The sequence below is a fragment of the Pezoporus flaviventris genome, unplaced genomic scaffold (genome assembly GCF_033815535.1).
Source record: "Pezoporus flaviventris isolate CSIRO_AGI_PZ_B2104156 unplaced genomic scaffold, CSIRO_AGI_Pfla_v1 ptg000031l, whole genome shotgun sequence".
Classification (NCBI taxonomy): domain Eukaryota; kingdom Metazoa; phylum Chordata; class Aves; order Psittaciformes; family Psittacidae; genus Pezoporus; species Pezoporus flaviventris.
Window position 1 is genome coordinate 6778574 of NW_026892579.1, and position 17192 is coordinate 6795765.

General features: G+C 42.0%; 1 protein-coding gene across 4 annotated transcripts in view; it reads left to right on the forward strand.

The window, feature by feature from the left end:
• Positions 1-17192, forward strand: part of FYN (FYN proto-oncogene, Src family tyrosine kinase) — a 144460-nt gene that overhangs the window by 99571 nt on the left and 27697 nt on the right. For 3 of the 4 annotated variants that reach the window (XM_061460116.1, XM_061460114.1, XM_061460115.1), the window contains 6 exons: positions 2344-2601; positions 3191-3287; positions 7296-7394; positions 8489-8592; positions 13182-13331; positions 16576-16740. In XM_061460116.1, the coding sequence (XP_061316100.1) occupies positions 2355-2601; positions 3191-3287; positions 7296-7394; positions 8489-8592; positions 13182-13331; positions 16576-16740 (862 nt within the window). In that variant the 5' untranslated portion in view covers positions 2344-2354. The remainder of the gene's footprint in view (positions 1-2343; positions 2602-3190; positions 3288-7295; positions 7395-8488; positions 8593-13181; positions 13332-16575; positions 16741-17192) is intronic. The other variant, XM_061460117.1, reaches the window with a different exon arrangement.

The following is a 17192-nucleotide window of genomic DNA, read 5'->3' on the forward strand; positions in this document are numbered from 1 at the left end:
TCCAAACAGAGGGTCTTCAGAGCCAGTCCATCCTGCTGTTGGAATGGGTAAAAGCAGCAGAGAATATCGCTGCAAGCAATTTTTCACAGCTGGCATGAAGCTGGCTAGGGCACTTTTGCACCCCTTGCTGTCCCTTGTGGGCTCATCTGGATTCACTGCTGGTTCCATGCTGTCCCTTGTGGGCTCATCTGGATTCACTGCTGGTTCCAGGAATGGACAACCCCAAGCTCCAGCACAGTGCCCCACACCGATCCAGCTACCAGGGCGAGCAGAGACCAGCTGCAAACCCCTTTTCTTCTACCTGCTGTCACTTCATTTTTTTTTGAGGGATCCCAGATCATGCAGCCCATAGCAGCAAGTGCAGAGGCACGAGTCCTTGTTTCAGTTCATGTGAAGAAACTTAAACGTTTTTCTGAGTCCATGTGGTGTCTTGAAGGAAATAAAGAAATACAAAAAGAACACTTTGGAGTTAAGCTAAGAGCAAGAGACGGTAGGTCGGTGCTAGTACAGCTAATACAGCTCAGGGAAATACATGAAAATGGCGCTTGTTTTTCTGACCGGGCTTGTAGAATAACTGGAGGTATCTTCAGACTGTAGAAAATACCCTTCAGCAGAAGGGTTTTTTTGATTTGGGCAGGTTACATTTAGGAAGCAGGTATCCAGACTGTGGAGTGCCACAGAGAAGCAGGGAGCTGCTGAATAATTTTTCAGGCATTAGTAGTGGAAGAATATGCTTTTTCTGAATCCCATGAGTTTGTCAAAACCAATTTCCTGTGTTGATGCTGGGGTAAGGCATAGAAAATAGCCAGCCTGGCAGCTACAGAAATACAAGGATATTTGAAAAAGGATAGGCTTTTTATTTACCCTAAGTGACGGATATTGGCTGAAATGTGAAAAGAAATATGGGGGGAAAGACGTGCTTCATTATAATTTTCTTTTTTTCCATTTTCTGCATTTTCTTCCTGTCTTTTTATATATTCCGGACAAAGTATGTCAGTAAGTCTAATTGTTTAATTTTTTTTCTATTGTCGCTGCTCTTTTTGCAGCCCCAGTGTTTAGAGTCTGTTGTTTGTGTGCCTGGTTACACACAAGAGCTACCACACTGGTTCAGATCAAGGGTGCATCCAGACAAGTATCTGATTCCCTAGATTCATCATGCCCAGCTTCAGAAACTGAGGTTTTGTGTCTCGATTCAGCTCAAGTCAATACAAAAGACTTCAGTAACACCAGCGCATTGATTATAAGATGTTAGAGCTCACAGATGAAAAGCAATACCAGGTAATAAGGCTAACCTTGTGGGGTTGCTTCTAAGATGCAGCTAATCACCTTCTATCTCCATCCACCTAGAGAGAGGTAGGTGTCTAAAATTAAGGGAGATTAACGCAGGCCCTGGTAATGCTCCATGAGGATGCTGTACAAGAGGCTCAAGAACTACAGCAGCCTTTTCCAAGCCACACCCTCTCAATTTCCTCCTGTCCAGGATCCAGACTTTGAGATGCTCTGGGGTTGACATGTTAACTTTTCTGGGACTTCCTCTAGTTTCTTAACTGATGTATACCTTTGGCAGCTCCACCTCCTGCTACCAGCAAGTTTTATCCTTCCATTTGGTATCGCTTCCTTTTGTTTTAGTTGTGCCATCTGACAGCTCCCTCCTACTCTCCTGTGCTGTAATAACTATCAGCTCATTGTGTCTGCTTTTCTGGCTGTCACACAGAGCTCCAGCAATGGAAAAAGGTTGTATTGCCTTGTGTAGTCACTGAAGTCAGCTCTTGTGCAGTTGGCAATGTCAAACATGAACCACAAGCTAAGTGCCTCATTCTGTGTTTTGGGGGGCAGACTTGAGCACCTCCAGCTGCGCTTTTTGGGTTAGCCCTTTGTTTACTTGTCATGCTGTCCTGGTGAAGGGTGAGCAAGATGTGTTTCATCCTGTCACTACCTCCATGCAAGCCATTGCCTGGCAGGGGTGGACAGAGAGCTGCCATTACCGTAAGAGCAGGCAGCACCTCCTTCCCCAGACCTCAACAGGAAACCACTGGGAGGAAGGTTTTGTGTGAGCTTTTTCCAAAGTGGTGTTCAAGGTCAGGTCAGACAGAGCCTTGGGTGGCATGGTTTAGTGTGTGGTGTCCCTGCCCATGGCAGGGGGGTTGGAACTAGATGATCTTAAGGTCCTTTCCAACCCTAACTATTCTATGATTCTATGATTCTATGTTCAAACGACTGTGGGGTGTTTTCAAAGTACTTCTGAGCACTGCCCTTAATTTGATCCTTGTCCTATGTGGGTTTGGGGAGATCTGGTGAGCAGCAATGTGTGAACACCTGTCCTTTCCTTCCCTCCCTCCCTAGGATTTTAGATAATGGGCTGTGTGCAATGTAAGGATAAAGAAGCAACAAAACTGACTGACGAGAGGGATGGCAGTTTAACTCAAAGCTCAGGCTACCGCTATGGGACAGATCCCACTCCGCAGCACTATCCTAGCTTTGGTGTGACTTCAATACCAAACTACAACAACTTCCATGCTACAGGAGGCCAAGGACTGACTGTGTTTGGTGGAGTCAATTCCTCCTCTCATACAGGGACACTGCGTACAAGAGGAGGAACAGGTCAGTTTCAAAGCTGTCTTTCAGTGCTCTTAGTAACTATCAAACACGTAATTACAGCAGAGTCACAACTGTCTCAGCATGCTACTTTTGGGAAGAGTTGTTTCATAAAATAGCGCAAAGAGCTGACGTAGGGCTGGAGCTGGGTTTTCAGCCCTACCTGTGCTAACTTGCCAGTGCTAGCTCACCTAGGGGGTGAGAAATTATTTATACATGCCCAATTTAGCCGGGTGGCTGCCTCATCCCTCTACCAGGGAACAAAAAGTGTGGTCTGAGCCACCTCAAGTAATTGACAGGAAATGCTTTGCCTGGCAATGTCTAACTTCTCTCTTCAAAAACTCCTGTTGTCCACTTGGGATGCTACACTGTGCATGGGTACCAAACCAAGAGCACTGTTGACTGTACAGAGTGAAGGAGGTGGTGTGCCGCTGGCTGCCTAAAAGCAGAAGGTTGTCCAAAAAGTAGGAGTTTCAATTTATTTTGCTCCTCAGCAACCAAGTATCTTATATGTTGCTTAGCCACCTTTTCCCTTGATGCTCCTTCCCCTCCAGTTTTTTGTGATGGAGTGTAACTCACCTATTTTCTTCTTTAGGTGTAACTCTCTTTGTGGCGCTTTATGACTATGAAGCAAGAACAGAAGATGACTTGAGTTTTCACAAAGGAGAAAAATTTCAAATACTTAACAGCTCGTAAGTTTAGACTTGGGAATATGCTTTTTAAAATTCTTAAACTTATACTGTTGGCAGTTATATTTGTCTGCTTCTTTTATTAGTAAAATCTAATGCTGGGTATTCAAGATATGTAGGGGGTTTACTCTGCACTTACTGGTCTTTGCATTTAGTGCACTTTTGCAAAGTGCTTTATTATTGAAAAACCAAACCTTAAACCACATGCAGCTTTACTTCAAAAATAAGCATTAGATTGTGCGACTCACTGCTTAGAGTTCAAAGTGAACTCGCATTTAAGACTGAGAGTACTAGCTCTGTACTTTACCAGTAGGCAGAAGCTCTGCAAGGTGTGTACTAACCCTTTTTGCAATCTGTTTGCAAGTATCTCTACACACAAATGAGCTTATATTCTTTAAAAGAACCTTTTAAAGGAAGGATGCAGTCAGAACACGCTGGGAGGTTCTGTTAAGTGAGAACGCATCATTGTATAGTTGTATTTGACATGAAAACTGCACTTCCATCCTGAAAATCATCAATTTAAAATTAATTTTATGAACTGCCCATGTAAAAAAGACCCTTAGCAATTTAAAAATAACATCTGAAACTTGCTGTGCTACTGACCTATATCTGATCATCTTGTAGTTCTTGGCTAAGAACATAAAGTTGAAGGCTCTGTGCCATGTTCAATATTGCTGTCATGGAGAGGTAAAAATGGGTTAACAACCATGTATGTCACTTTCTAGAGGCTTTGTGACATTGCTCTCCTCTTTTCTTTTTGCCACTCTGTGACGGTGAGGCAAATTCCTCCCTGGTGCAATTCCTGTTAATTTAAATGGAACAACTGCAGGGTTGGAGTTGGCTCAGTGTGCATAAAAGTTAAACAAAAAATAAAAATCTGGTAATTCTGCGGAATATTTCATGAAGCTATGAAGCTGAAGAGCTTTGATGTAGATGAAAGCGCAGAAACTTCAGTTACGGCTTGTAGAGGGAGCAGCAGTTTAAAAACCTCTACTTCTATCAGTGCTTGGGAAAAAAAACCTTTTTAACCTACCATCCATTTTTGTTCACATTGCCTGCTGCTTTCCCAGCCTTGCACAAACTGTGCCATAACTTGAAACAAGAATTTCCTTGCATTATAAATTCTTTGCACACGCCAGCTGATGAAAGCAGGGGGTGCTCACCAGGGCTTGTGGAGCAGTCATAGTTGGGGTCAGTGGGACAGAGAGATTCCCCTACATGTGAGTGGTTGCAGTACATGCATTTTGATGAGGGTTACGAAAAAAAACAACAAACCAAAACAAAAAAAGAAAAAAAAGAAAAAATACACAAGCATCCACGGATTTTCCTGTAGGATTATGGAAGCCCAGTTCCCATCATAAACATGGACCTAACCACACTCCTGGAGTAGTGAAAGCCAGGCTGGGAATCTCCAGAAAGCAGCTTTCCTGGGAGAATGATTCTCCTCTTCACTTATATCAGAAATTATATGAAAGAAGCTCATTTTTTTAAGTCTGTCAATGCTGCTTGAATCAGAAAGCACATACATGCACAAAAGTAGTTTCTCTGGAATTTTTGGACTGGCTTGGATAAGGTGTTTTTTTTTTTACCTGTGAGCAAACAAAATTTGATCTGTGCTATAGACTGGAAGTTCAGGACAGCAACACCTGAAGTGGCATACAAAGTTTATCCCTGTGATTTGAGGTCAGAACCAATACCAAGGGCAGTCTGGGGGAAAGAGGTACCTGTAGGGCTGGTTCAGAGCAGAGCCTGCCTTCGAGGCTCAGAAACACCAGCCATCTCCAATATCCCCACTGACACTGCTGTGCACCCTGGCTCACCCCAATGACTACCCTCCTCCTACCACCTGGGTGTCTAAAATTGAGAACTGTGAAAAAAGTCTGCATTCCTCCTGCTTTCTGGCACTGCTTTGAGAGATTTAAGCTTCTCTGTCAATGCAGAAGGGGTTGTTCCTGAGGTGATCATCTACGGGACTGCTTTTTTCCTCCCTAGATGCAGTAAAATACCTCCATCTAGTGGACTCTCCATACAGTAAGGAGAAGAAACATTGGTACAATTTAGCAGCCACAGTATGGCATAATCTCTCAGAAATATTCTACAGCAACATATAGGGGAAGGGTTAACACTTCAGCTGGTAAAATTAGGGTCACAAACAGAAAGGGCCATTTGCCTGACACACTAAGGCGCACAGGTGTGTTAAAATAGAGTCAGCTGCCAGCCTCCAGAAAAGCTACTTGTTTTTCACTGTTTTGAACTATAGAATTGGAAATGTCTCCTTTTTGACTAATCACAGGTATTTTCTAGTTGTTTTCCATAGAGTTCATACTCCTTCAGACTGTTAAAGAAAGTGAAGTTGAAATTTTAAAGGAAGAGCTCACCTTTAACACAACCTTTCCTGTCAGTAATAGTTTAGACGATGTGTTTTCTGTAACTGCTAGTTTACAGAAGAGGCTGAATTCTCCAGCCATATTTGATAATCTTGTTTAAGTAGTGAACAAAACTCTGTTTCACAGAGGGGGAATTGAGGAAGAGTTTCTAAGCAGTCCAGAAATAGAAAATAAAATGCTTACTAGTATCAGTAGGAGTTAAACATCAGTGAATCTAGTGCTGAGAATTAAATACAAATTACCGTATCCCAAATCATTGCATCCTGTAAAAAGCTGAGAAATAAACTTCTCCTAAAGCTGCACATTCTACAGCAACACACATTGTCTAAAGGGCAATGCCATGTCCCACTGTGTGCACTAGTGTATGATAAAAATTGATGCTAAGCCTGTAAAACACTGCCATAAGATGGTCCTGCATGAACCTCTTCATATTTAAATGTTGTAGGAGAATGTTTTTAATAAGTATTTGGAAATGCAGCTAAGTCCTTTGCTACTTTAGATACCTCCTCTTGGTGGCCAGAAGAGGGAATCTAGACAATGAAATGTGATCCTTAAGGGCCATCTAAAACTCCATGTTGATTGATGGCATTTTGATGCCTTTGGGTTGCAGGTTCATTATCCCCATAGTTTAAAATTAGCAGTGAATGTGACAGTGTGTCATGGTTTAACCCCAGTCAGCAACTCAGCCCCTCAGAGCTGCTCACTTGCTCCCCACCCAAGTAGGATAGGTTAGAGAATCGGAAGAATAAAAATGAGACAGCTTTTGGGTTGAGATAAAGACACCTTAATAGGTAAAGCAAAAGCTGCACACAAGCAAAGCAAAACAAGGAATTAATTCACCACTTCCCATGGTCAGGCAGGTGTTCCAGGAAAGCTGGACTCCATCATTCATCACAGTTACTTGGGAAGACAAGTGCTATCACTCTGAACATTGTCCCTTTTCTTCTTCTTCCGCCAGCTTTATATGCTGAACATGACACCATATAGTATGGAATACCCCTTTGGTCAGCTGGGGTCAGCTGTCCCAGCCATGTCCCCTCTCAACTCCTTGTGCACCCCCAGCCTACTCACTGGTGAGGTGGTGTGAGGAGCAGAAAAGGCCTTGGCTCTGTGTAAGCACTGCTCAGCAGCAGCTAAAACATCCCTGTGTTACCAGCACTGTTTCCAGAATAAATCCAAAACATAGCCTCATATGAGCTACTATGAAGAAAATTAACTCTATCCCAGCCAAAACAAGCACAGTGTTCAGTCTGGTAGCTTTTCTATAAGCTCTCTCAAGGGTCTGTATTAGAATAATTGCTATGGAAACAGTTTTCAATATTCTAGTTTAAATCCAGCCCTCACCAAACCCAATTTTGTTGTTTGTTATGCCTGCTTATGCCATTATGCTATGTTGGGAAGGCTACATTACTAATCACCACAGAAATAATAATAGGTATAAAGAAATAAGTATATTATTTGGGTTTAAAGGGAAACAGCTCTGTCAGAAGCACATCACTGATGAAGTGAGGAGTGGCTGTGGCTTCTTACGCTACACAGCTGCGGGTGCTTTTAGCAAAGTCAGATCATTGTCTTTACAGCTGTGTCTCATTCTCACTTCTCCTCTTCACCTCTGTTTCTGCAGGGAAGGAGACTGGTGGGAGGCCCGGTCCCTGACAACAGGCGAAACTGGTTACATTCCCAGCAATTATGTGGCTCCAGTTGATTCCATCCAAGCAGAGGAGTATGTTTTCTTTTTGTTGTAAAGAGCCATTAGTGCTGTATTTAAAGGAAGTTTGAGGAGTTGGTTTTGATTGATTACAGCGATTTTTCAAATGACTTGCATTATTTTTATTTCAGTACTTAACTGCACTGATAAATAATTAGGTAATTAGTAACAAAAGCAGCACAATCTCAGTGCTTTTTCAATGTCAAAACAAAGGAAGACAACCTAAAGGAGTATAGGTCTGTTTCCTTTCTTTAAGTGTCAGCTAATTTCAAGCTTTAAGCAAAAGGTGCCTTTGCTTTTCCTGAACCAACTTGTAAAAATATTTGGAGTCAATTAATGTTCGAACTGTCTATTAACGAAGTGATGCTGTTTCACCAAATATCTACCAATAGGCAGGATGCCTACAATGCCTACAGCATAATGAAGTATGTGAAAAATGGGGCACTGTGTGCATCCGTATTCTTTCCGGTATAAAAGATACAGTGGAGGAGCTTAAGTAGCTGAGCAGGTACTACTGTAGTCTGTACTTCAGGTTGCACTTGGTTGGTTGTGAAACCAACCAACCAACCAACCAAGTTGCTGCAGGAAGAAAAAAGGTACCAAAACTCTGAAACCTTATATAACCACACTAAAGTGGTTGCATCTGGTCCTTCTACTGAGGTTTTATAGCTGTGCTGCAACAAAGAAATTGAATACTAATGCATCAATATGTAAGTCAAATACGTAGTTTATAGCAACATCTGTAAAAATACTGCTTTTTGGCAGCAACCCATTTTTCTGCCCTTTTCCTTGTCCATCCTTTCCCACCAAGTCTTGTTCTCTGTCTATTGAAGACTGGCCTTTGTCGTAAGACACCAGACAAGCACTCTCAGCCTCTACTGGTTATAGGCTTAATGCATAGTGCTACTGCTCAATGTATACAACATCTAATACATAGTTTGTCACATTAGCTTCCCACCACAAAAAAAAAAGAGACACAGTATGACAAAATGGTTGAATATACTTGAGTAAATATAGTTCCTGGAAGTAATCCTCCGTATCTGAGCTCTGTAACACTACCTAGTAATCCTGCGTAGCATTTGTCTTACTATTTCTGATGTTTCCCTAAGGTGGTACTTTGGTAAACTTGGCCGAAAAGATGCCGAGAGGCAGCTGTTGTCATTTGGAAACCCCAGAGGTACCTTCCTGATCCGGGAAAGTGAAACTACCAAAGGTAGGCTGGCCAAAGCTATTCTGACTACAAATGAGAATATACATGAGAAAAAAATGTGCTAAGATTGTGAAATACTGTTTTCAGTGGCATGAAGGTAGAGAGAAGTGCCATCTTGTATATGTGTGTGCTAGGGAATTAGATGTCTGGACACCCTAGGTCTTAAAAGAGTGAGTGTTTAAAGCAGAGAACCCAAGTGCAACCAGTGTCATGCTCAAGTCATGCACAGGCAAGATGTTCTTCTCTGTTGACACACTCTGAATGAACGTTGCACTGTCTCTCAATATGTTTGTTGAGGATACTGCTATTGTAATGGAGTTGAGTGGAGACTGGCCCCCCAGGACACCAGCTATGTGGCTTCAGGAGGCAGGGTGTCCATTCTTGGATCCAGGCACAGCCAGGTGGCTTACTGTGAACAGATGCTGGGAATCTCCAGTCTAATTTGGTGAAAATTACTTCTGAATATGCAGAATATTCGAGTCTTCTTGCCTGGAAGATGTAAGATAAGAGTCGGGGGGGGGAGGGAGGTACTGGTTTACTGGTTATTATTTTAGGAAGATTAGGGGACTTTTGGGCCTTTCCTCTTTGAAATGCTGGATCTCGGGGGGGGGGGGGGGTGGAGAGAAAAAAAAGTAGTTATTTTTTAATTTATAGATTAACAGGGAAAAGACTTGAAAATATTTCTAATTAATATGTTCATAAAGCATTCAACTGTATCCATTCTGTTGAAGTCAAGTGTAAGGGTGCCATCTCCTCCTTCCCTCTAAAAATTGTTGGAGGAGTTCCAGTTTTCCTGGGGGGGGGGTGTTATCTTTGCTTTTACTTCTGTTCATGAAACCTGTCAACATCTTCTTCAAAGTATGAAAAGATCTCTCTAATTCATATAACTATTGAGGAGAAAACCACAACTAAGTAAAAACAAACCTGGCCATTTCTCAATTAACCAGCAATCCAAAACTAGCTGTGGGAAGCATAAGTCACTAGAATTAGTGCCATGTAAGTTCTGAAGTCTAATGATGGTTCATGTAATTAAAGCACTGACTTGTCCGTGCTTTGATCAGAGCACATGCTGTCAGCTAGAGTTAGTGTGCAAAGTGGTTGGAGTCATGGCTGGTAAAGGGGTTTAAAGAAGAGAAACACTACTTCCCATTCCTCTCTACCTGACCTATCTTCAATGCTGCATTCTGTCACCTAAAATTGTAAGTTTTACATTTTTGAATCCTGCGGTCACTGGATTCTTCCTTCACTGCCCTTAACTCTGAAGACTGTTTCTGATGCAAAATCTGGATAGACATGCTGTTGTTTCAGACAGATAATTTCCCATCTTGTCACCCCACAGCTTATCCGTGTCTTACATAGCAGTGAGGCATTCTCACCAGGAGCAAGACAGGCCCTAACTTGTTTTTTTTTCTGCAAATAGCCTCCACCTGTTTGTTTTCACCAACAGTTGTTGTGATGTGTGCAAGGAACAAGATTTCATTCCACTCTGTGCCGACAAGTTTAAAAACTCACTCGTATCCATGGATCCTAATACCAAACACAACAGTTTCTCTAAACCACATTATCAATTTAGTCTGTTTTCCCCGTTTTTTATACACTGATAGGGGATACATTTTGCAGGGCTGTTTACTTAGCTAAGTCAGGGCTTCCTTTTCTACAGCTTGTGAGACACAAAAAGCGTTGGGGAAATGGAATAATCCATCATGGATGGACTTATTGCAGCAAGCTTAATTTCTCTGCATTTCATCTTAAGGCTTTATGCATCCTCAGGCTAAGTTTGCATCAAAGCCATTGGGAAAAAAACAAGCATGCATGGGTTTTGTCAAAAATGCCTATTTCCCTTCTGATCCTTGTGGTGTTTCAAGATGTTGTTAGAAGAAAACAGAGGGAGCTTGTTGTTCATAAGAAAGAAAAGTCAGTTGGGAGGGCTCAGATGGTGCATTCTCCCATAAGTCTTCTCAAAAATGCCTTACCCCAGCTAGTCATCTTGGGCTTGAGGCAGGAATTGTTTTGTGACATAGAATTGTCCATTATGTTTTAAATAATAAGAATAATAAAATTAATCAGGATCATGTTAAAATATCATTGTGGATGACTTCAGCATGAATTTAACCTCCCTTGATCATGGTTGCCTTCACTTCTTGCTTCCAAAATAAATCATACAGGCCTAGCTTTTCATTTTTTCAATGCCTGACTACCCAGGTACTTCATCAGCTCTTGTCTGTATAATCTTCCACCTGGTTTCAATCTCCACCCTCCAAGGCTGTCTGGTTTTAGTTTTGTTAGGTTTCTTAAAATTCATTAGTATAATATATTGTAATGTCTTCTTTCTATCCAAATTTTTATTAGGTATATCTCTTATATTTGAATTTATCATCGGATAATAATGAATTGTATAAATAACCAACAGCCTAAAGAAACAAATAATGAAATCCGTCTCGGTTCTTGTTTTTTGTCCAGATTTGAACTAAAGCTCCAGTCCTGCAACTTGATCTGAGGTCAGCGGGGGTCCACAGAGGGCCACCCACACAGCTCTGATTGCAGACCTGGAGCCACAGATTGTTTACATTTTCCTAAAGAATCTAAAATAGTGACCAGATAGGCAGGGAGCGTGACTAAAGAAAATACAGCTGCTGCCAGTGCAGGAACTCGCAAAAGCGGAGGTGGAGAACACTGCCTGGAAAGCTTTGCAAGTAGGCTGACAGTGTACGACCCAGGGCGGTGGTAAAAACCATGTGCAAGATGTGCTTGCAAATCCCCCAGAAGCTTTGAATCCCTAGCTGAGGGAGATGTACGTACCCAGTGGGAGATCCTCGTCAGAAAAATATCCCAAACAAACAGTGCTTTTCTACGCTTAGAAATAAAAACCTTGTCACTCCTCTCAGGGTGTCTCCCACTCTCATAAACCAGAATCATCTGTGTAAGAGCTGGCTCTTTTCCTTCTATTTAGAGGACAAACAACAGGGAATTTGAGAAGTCTTTGGAGTCAGGGTGGAGGCATTTTGTCCACTGGAACTCCCTCGGTGGCAAGCCCCCCACCTGTGTGACCTGTTGCATGTTAATGTGGTCAGGGAAACTTCTCCTGGGGAGACATCCAGGAAAGACCTCTTACACCAGGAATCTCAACTACCTAACTGGGGGGGGGGGGAGGGGGGTGTCTTTAAGCCATTTCACTTAGCTGGAGGTGGTTCTGGAGGATGTGAACATGCCAGGTCTGTTGAGAAGGATCCTGACTTGGGGTAAGCAGCAGTTGGTGCTGTTTCCTATCAGACCTGTAGGAAATCACTCCACCTTTCAGTTTGTACAAAACTGTCTGCCAGTGGTTTTCCTTTCCAGCCCTTAGCTGACCGGTTACCAGTGAAAGCAGCCCAGGCTGCAGAAGGACCTTCCTGACATCTCTGCAGTTCAGCATAGATCAGCTGACAATTATCTCCAGGGTTTTTTTTCCTTTTAGTGCCTGAATTGACTTTGAGTAAACACAATATTTTTGCCGGGAGTGAACACTTTTCTTCTCTGCTGCCTTTGAAATGGCCATGCTTTTACACAGAAACTGCATTACGCTGTAAAATGAGGCTTTGCTTTTGACACTGTAGAGAACCAATGTGTGGGTGTCACTGTATGTAGAACACGACTATGCTTCAAATTAAGACATCTGAATGTTCAGGTCCCCATGTAGGTGGCCAGCCTCCCTTTACAGTCAGTGGGAAGCTGGGATTCAGTTCAGCTGCCCACAACTGCAGACACCTAGTGCTAAACTTGTATTGCACCACTGATACCTACAGTGCCATAACACGCACAGAAACTAGGCTGTGATTCAGCTGCCCTAATAGCACAAGAAGCTTATGTGTGGGCATCTAAATCAAGCACTCAGCCTACCTGCAGACAGCTGCCGCTACACCTAAAAGTAAATCCAGCCCACAAGTGAGGTTCCCTTGCCTGGCCATGAGCATCCAGAGCTATTTGAAATGCCTACAGGGCATCTATGTGGTTTGGACAAATGTGACAGTCTGTGAGAAAACTGCTACACAGGATGTCCTGGGGCATCTCACATGGCACTCAAAGCCTGTGTTTGGGCATCTGAATCCCACCAGTAACCTCTAAAGTACCATCATGGATTTGGAAAGTGAAACACGTTGTTCTTGCAGATCTCCTGGTGCACACAGTCTGCAGAAGGTACCACCTTCCAAAGACCGTGACATACAAAGTATGCCAATTTGGTTTTTTAATGTTTATAAAGAAGTTTCAGGTCCATCTGCCTAACAACACTACACATATATAAAGCCATTATCTCCAGTGTGTCCGATGAAAATCTTGGTATTTACCACTCACTGGCATTTACCCAAAGTATAGTATTTGCAGGGTAACCTGACACTTAGAACAGGAAAAGTCAATTTAACAATCTAAAGCAGTAAATGTTAAAATGTGACTTTTCATTTACACAGAAGTCCTGAGTTCTTTCTGGAAAAGTGTGAAAGGGACATGGTGTGAACATCATAAGATTTCTGTGATGCTTAGTTTCTGTGATACCAGCAAACAAACCTTTGTGTCTAAAAGCTACTTAGAATTTTTTATTTCTCTTTTGCTTGGAACAGGTGCCTATTCCCTGTCTATTCGAGACTGGGATGATATGAAAGGAGATCATGTCAAACATTATAAGATTCGTAAACTTGACAATGGTGGATATTATATCACAACTCGGGCACAATTTGAAACTCTTCAGCAGCTGGTTCAGCATTATTCAGGTAATTTTTCAGACATTACATGGCACTCTGAAGTGTTTTAAAACAAAAGTGTTTGCTGCTAAGCTGAAATATGTGTAAGACACCCTAAAGAGCCATTTGAGCTATGACTCTTGCTTGTTGCAATGCATCTTCCATTATCCTTTTCCCATTACAGTTATAAATGGCATTGAGTGCCATTCGCAGTGTACAGGGGCAGAGCTTTTAAAAGCTAGCACTCTATGTGGTAAAGGTTTTGCCTGCTCTCCCTTTTTTAAGCAAACAGAATTACTGAATATGACTTGCACATCTAAAAGCATGAATTCCATGTGCATAAGTGAGTGCACACTATTCCTGTATTTTCCTGTTCCTGTATATTTTCCTAATAAAGCACATAGGGAGCTGCATTGTGGAATTCAGTCACCTAAAGCAGTGACCAAATGGTTTGCATGTATTATCGGACTCAAATTTTCCCACTGGATTTGTGTTCAATGTGCAAAGTATTAATATTTAAATGACAATCGGTCTAATTTAAGAAAGCCATGGCAAGGTGGGTGTTTCTTTATACACAGCGTTTGTGCCCACCCTCCAAGCTCTTGTCTTTTAAATTCCTGTGATTAGAATGTGACATGCACTACGCAATCCAGAAGTGCGTCCTGCTGTCACTGGCGATTGGTGTACAACAGATACAAATTTGAAGCCCTCCAAACCGGTTACATAGGATAGCTGGTTCTGAAGTAGAAGGCTGCCATGCTGCCCAGTACAGTCATTTATATTTTTAAGCAGGAATTTATATTTTGAATTATTTTGCTTTTATTTTTTTCTTATTTTATGTTTTTGTAAATTAACAGATGAGCCCAAATGCTCATTGATCAAAGAATTTTTGTCATTTTTCCTTGGGATATCAGCTTCTCTGTGGGGTGTTTTTTCTGTATTCTTTGTATTCTGTCTGCTGTATTCTTATGCTATTCATACTAGACATCTGGCTGTCTTCTCTGACCAATTTCTGATGGGTGTATGCTGCCTGGGAGAACTTCTAGTTGTTTCTGGTGACTCTACATTAAGCTAAATAACGTATAAAACCTCACATCTAAGGAAGATAATTTCAACCCCATTATAGCAGCTGCTATATGTCCACTTTCAGTTTTCTGTGGTCACATTATTCGGATGATGTATTTTCCATGCACAGATGCAGAAACAAATAGATCTGGAAACAGCCATTTCTGTGCAACACAGAGGCATAATCAGTAGGATCCAGATAGAGTAGTTCAGGAGGTCATGGTACAGACCCACTCCAGAGGTTTCACCTGCTGTCTCCCAGACCCAGGTGAACACAGGAGCCCTCATTCTATGCCAGCCTCAGCTGACACTAGACATAAAGGGTGCCTCTAACAGCCTGCTCCCCATCCGGAATTGTAGGAGGCAGATTACCACAACACCTTCTGAGTGCCTAGATTTACTTCTAGGGTCAATTCAAGGATGCCCAAACGACTCTGTAAAGATCAGCATGGTTCCTGAAGAGCCACTGCTGAGACCATAGGTCAGTGCCTTCACAGCAGGACAGCTATACTCTGCGGCCCACACTTCAGCCTTCGTCTCTTAGCTGGAGCACCCCTCCTGTCCAGGCAGCTGGAAACTAGGTTACCCAGGTAGACACTGTGCAGTTTGGTCTCATGTAAGCAGTCCTGGGTCAGGAGCTGGAAGTACAAAGTGTACCTTTGGGCAGATACAGCACAGGCATCCCTGCACTATGCTCCCACTTTACTGCTGAGTACCCTTATTACTGAGTTGCCTCTTATCCCAGCCCCTTCTTACCTGGATAATGAAGTTAACTGCAGGGTCTGGACTTTCACAGATGAGATTTGCAAAAGAAAAATGTTGAGATCCCCAAGGTGTCCTGACATCGGACTGAAGTCTGGGAATGACAAGTCTGAAGTCGAAGCATCATTCACCCAATCCCTAACAGCCAGCATGTCAAACACAAGCTGTTGTGCATGCAGTCCAGGCTCAGCTGGAGCACCAGCATGCCAAACTTTGGGTTTGGTTTTTTTTTTCAATTGAAGAAAAGAAGGAGATCTTAAAAACCTCCAGTTTCTTTCTACAGTTGTCCAAACTCATAAGGAAGCTTTCCAGATACAATGCATATTTTGAGTATTCCCTATCCTAGTATTGGAATTATCTTGGAATGAGACATCCCAAATGGTCAGCTAATTTTCCCTGGTTTATGGGTCTTTGTTGTCCTGCTACTGGAGATGCAACAAGGTCCATGTCACGGTGTCTGTAGGGACTTGCCCAGCACCCCACAACATTCGTACTGGGGAGGTAGAGCTTGGTGTTGCAAGGAGCTTCAGTGCTTGCCCACCTTTTGATGCTGAAACAAACTCTTCACCGGCCCAGAAAGAAATCTTGCACAGGAGAATAAAGATTATGTTTGAGTCTGAAATAGAGTTTCAGTTCCCCACCTTGTTCTGCTGTGCTGCACCTGTTTTAAGACACAAGTTGCTGTGCAAGCTTTAGATTGTAGTCTGCTTTCTGCAGCATAGCATACTACACAGTATGTGTGTGTATATATATATTTTTATGTATCATTGTTTTCACTCCTGCTAAAATATCTTGTGACTTTTGTCACAGTTCATGTGAAACTTTGCAAGAGATAAGTATAATGAATCTGCCTCAAACGATGTAGGACAGGCTGCATATGCTAGTAAAGGTTTACTCTAGAAAGAACAGCCGGAAGTCTTTTACAGGAAACCTACAAAACCACCTTTTCATGGAGTAGAACACAGAAAATACCTTTTTCCAGGATACCTAGAAAAAATCAGCAAAAAAGTCCACCAAATTTTCATTACTGTGATTTTCAGAAAAAGTGACTCTTCTCTGTGTTTCTCTTACTCAGTAAAGAAACAACCCAGTTTGGGACTTAGAGATGGTTTTTAAAACGTTATGCTGTACTATAGTATGCCAGTTACTCATGAAGTTATCTATCTTAAAGCAGCATTGTGGTAAAAGGGAAATCCTGAATCCACAAGAAAAACCACTGGCAGTCACCTTCCATTTCAGGCTGTGGAAGCAGAGACTGAAATACTTCCTGTTCTGTCTCAAATGAATATGTTTCAGTGTTCAATTTCTAATCTTCCAGGATGCTTTGTGGTATGCAACTAACAACTGTTGTGAGTAGCATTGTTTTTATGCTTACTGTTTATGTTTCATGTCACACTTTTTTTTCTTTCCTCTTCCTTGCTGTTGGCTTCACTTCTGGCTCCATCAGAGAGAGCTGCAGGTCTTTGCTGCCGCTTAGTAGTCCCCTGTCATAAAGGAATGCCAAGGCTTACTGATCTGTCTGTCAAAACCAAAGATGTCTGGGAAATTCCACGAGAATCCCTACAGTTGATCAAGAGACTGGGAAATGGGCAGTTTGGGGAAGTATGGATGGGTATGGAGAAAAATAATTATTCTAAAATAGCTCTCTGTGTGGGAATTACAAGATGGAAGGTGAAAATGTAGGACAGTGTGACCCACAAGAATAAAAAGAGCAAAGCTCAAGCTGTTAGGAAAAATGTCTTTGGAATCACATCTTTGACTTTGAAATTCTTTAATCTTCAACTTTCAATGTAATTGATGGCAAAAGAAAACTGAAATTCTGTGTTTCCTTGCAAGGTTTTGATTTTGACAAATTACACCTGTCTTAATGATAAATCAAGGCTACATAGTAATCTATTAATTATACCAAGGAGCCTTTTCCTGCAAGCTAACAAGAAAGTCCTTACCTTCAGTATCCAAAAATCAGTGTTTGCAAATGAACTTTAATGCAGTACTGAGAGACAAGTCACCTTCCATCTTTCTCAATGCATGCATAATTTTTGATTATAAGTGTGTTTTTTTTAT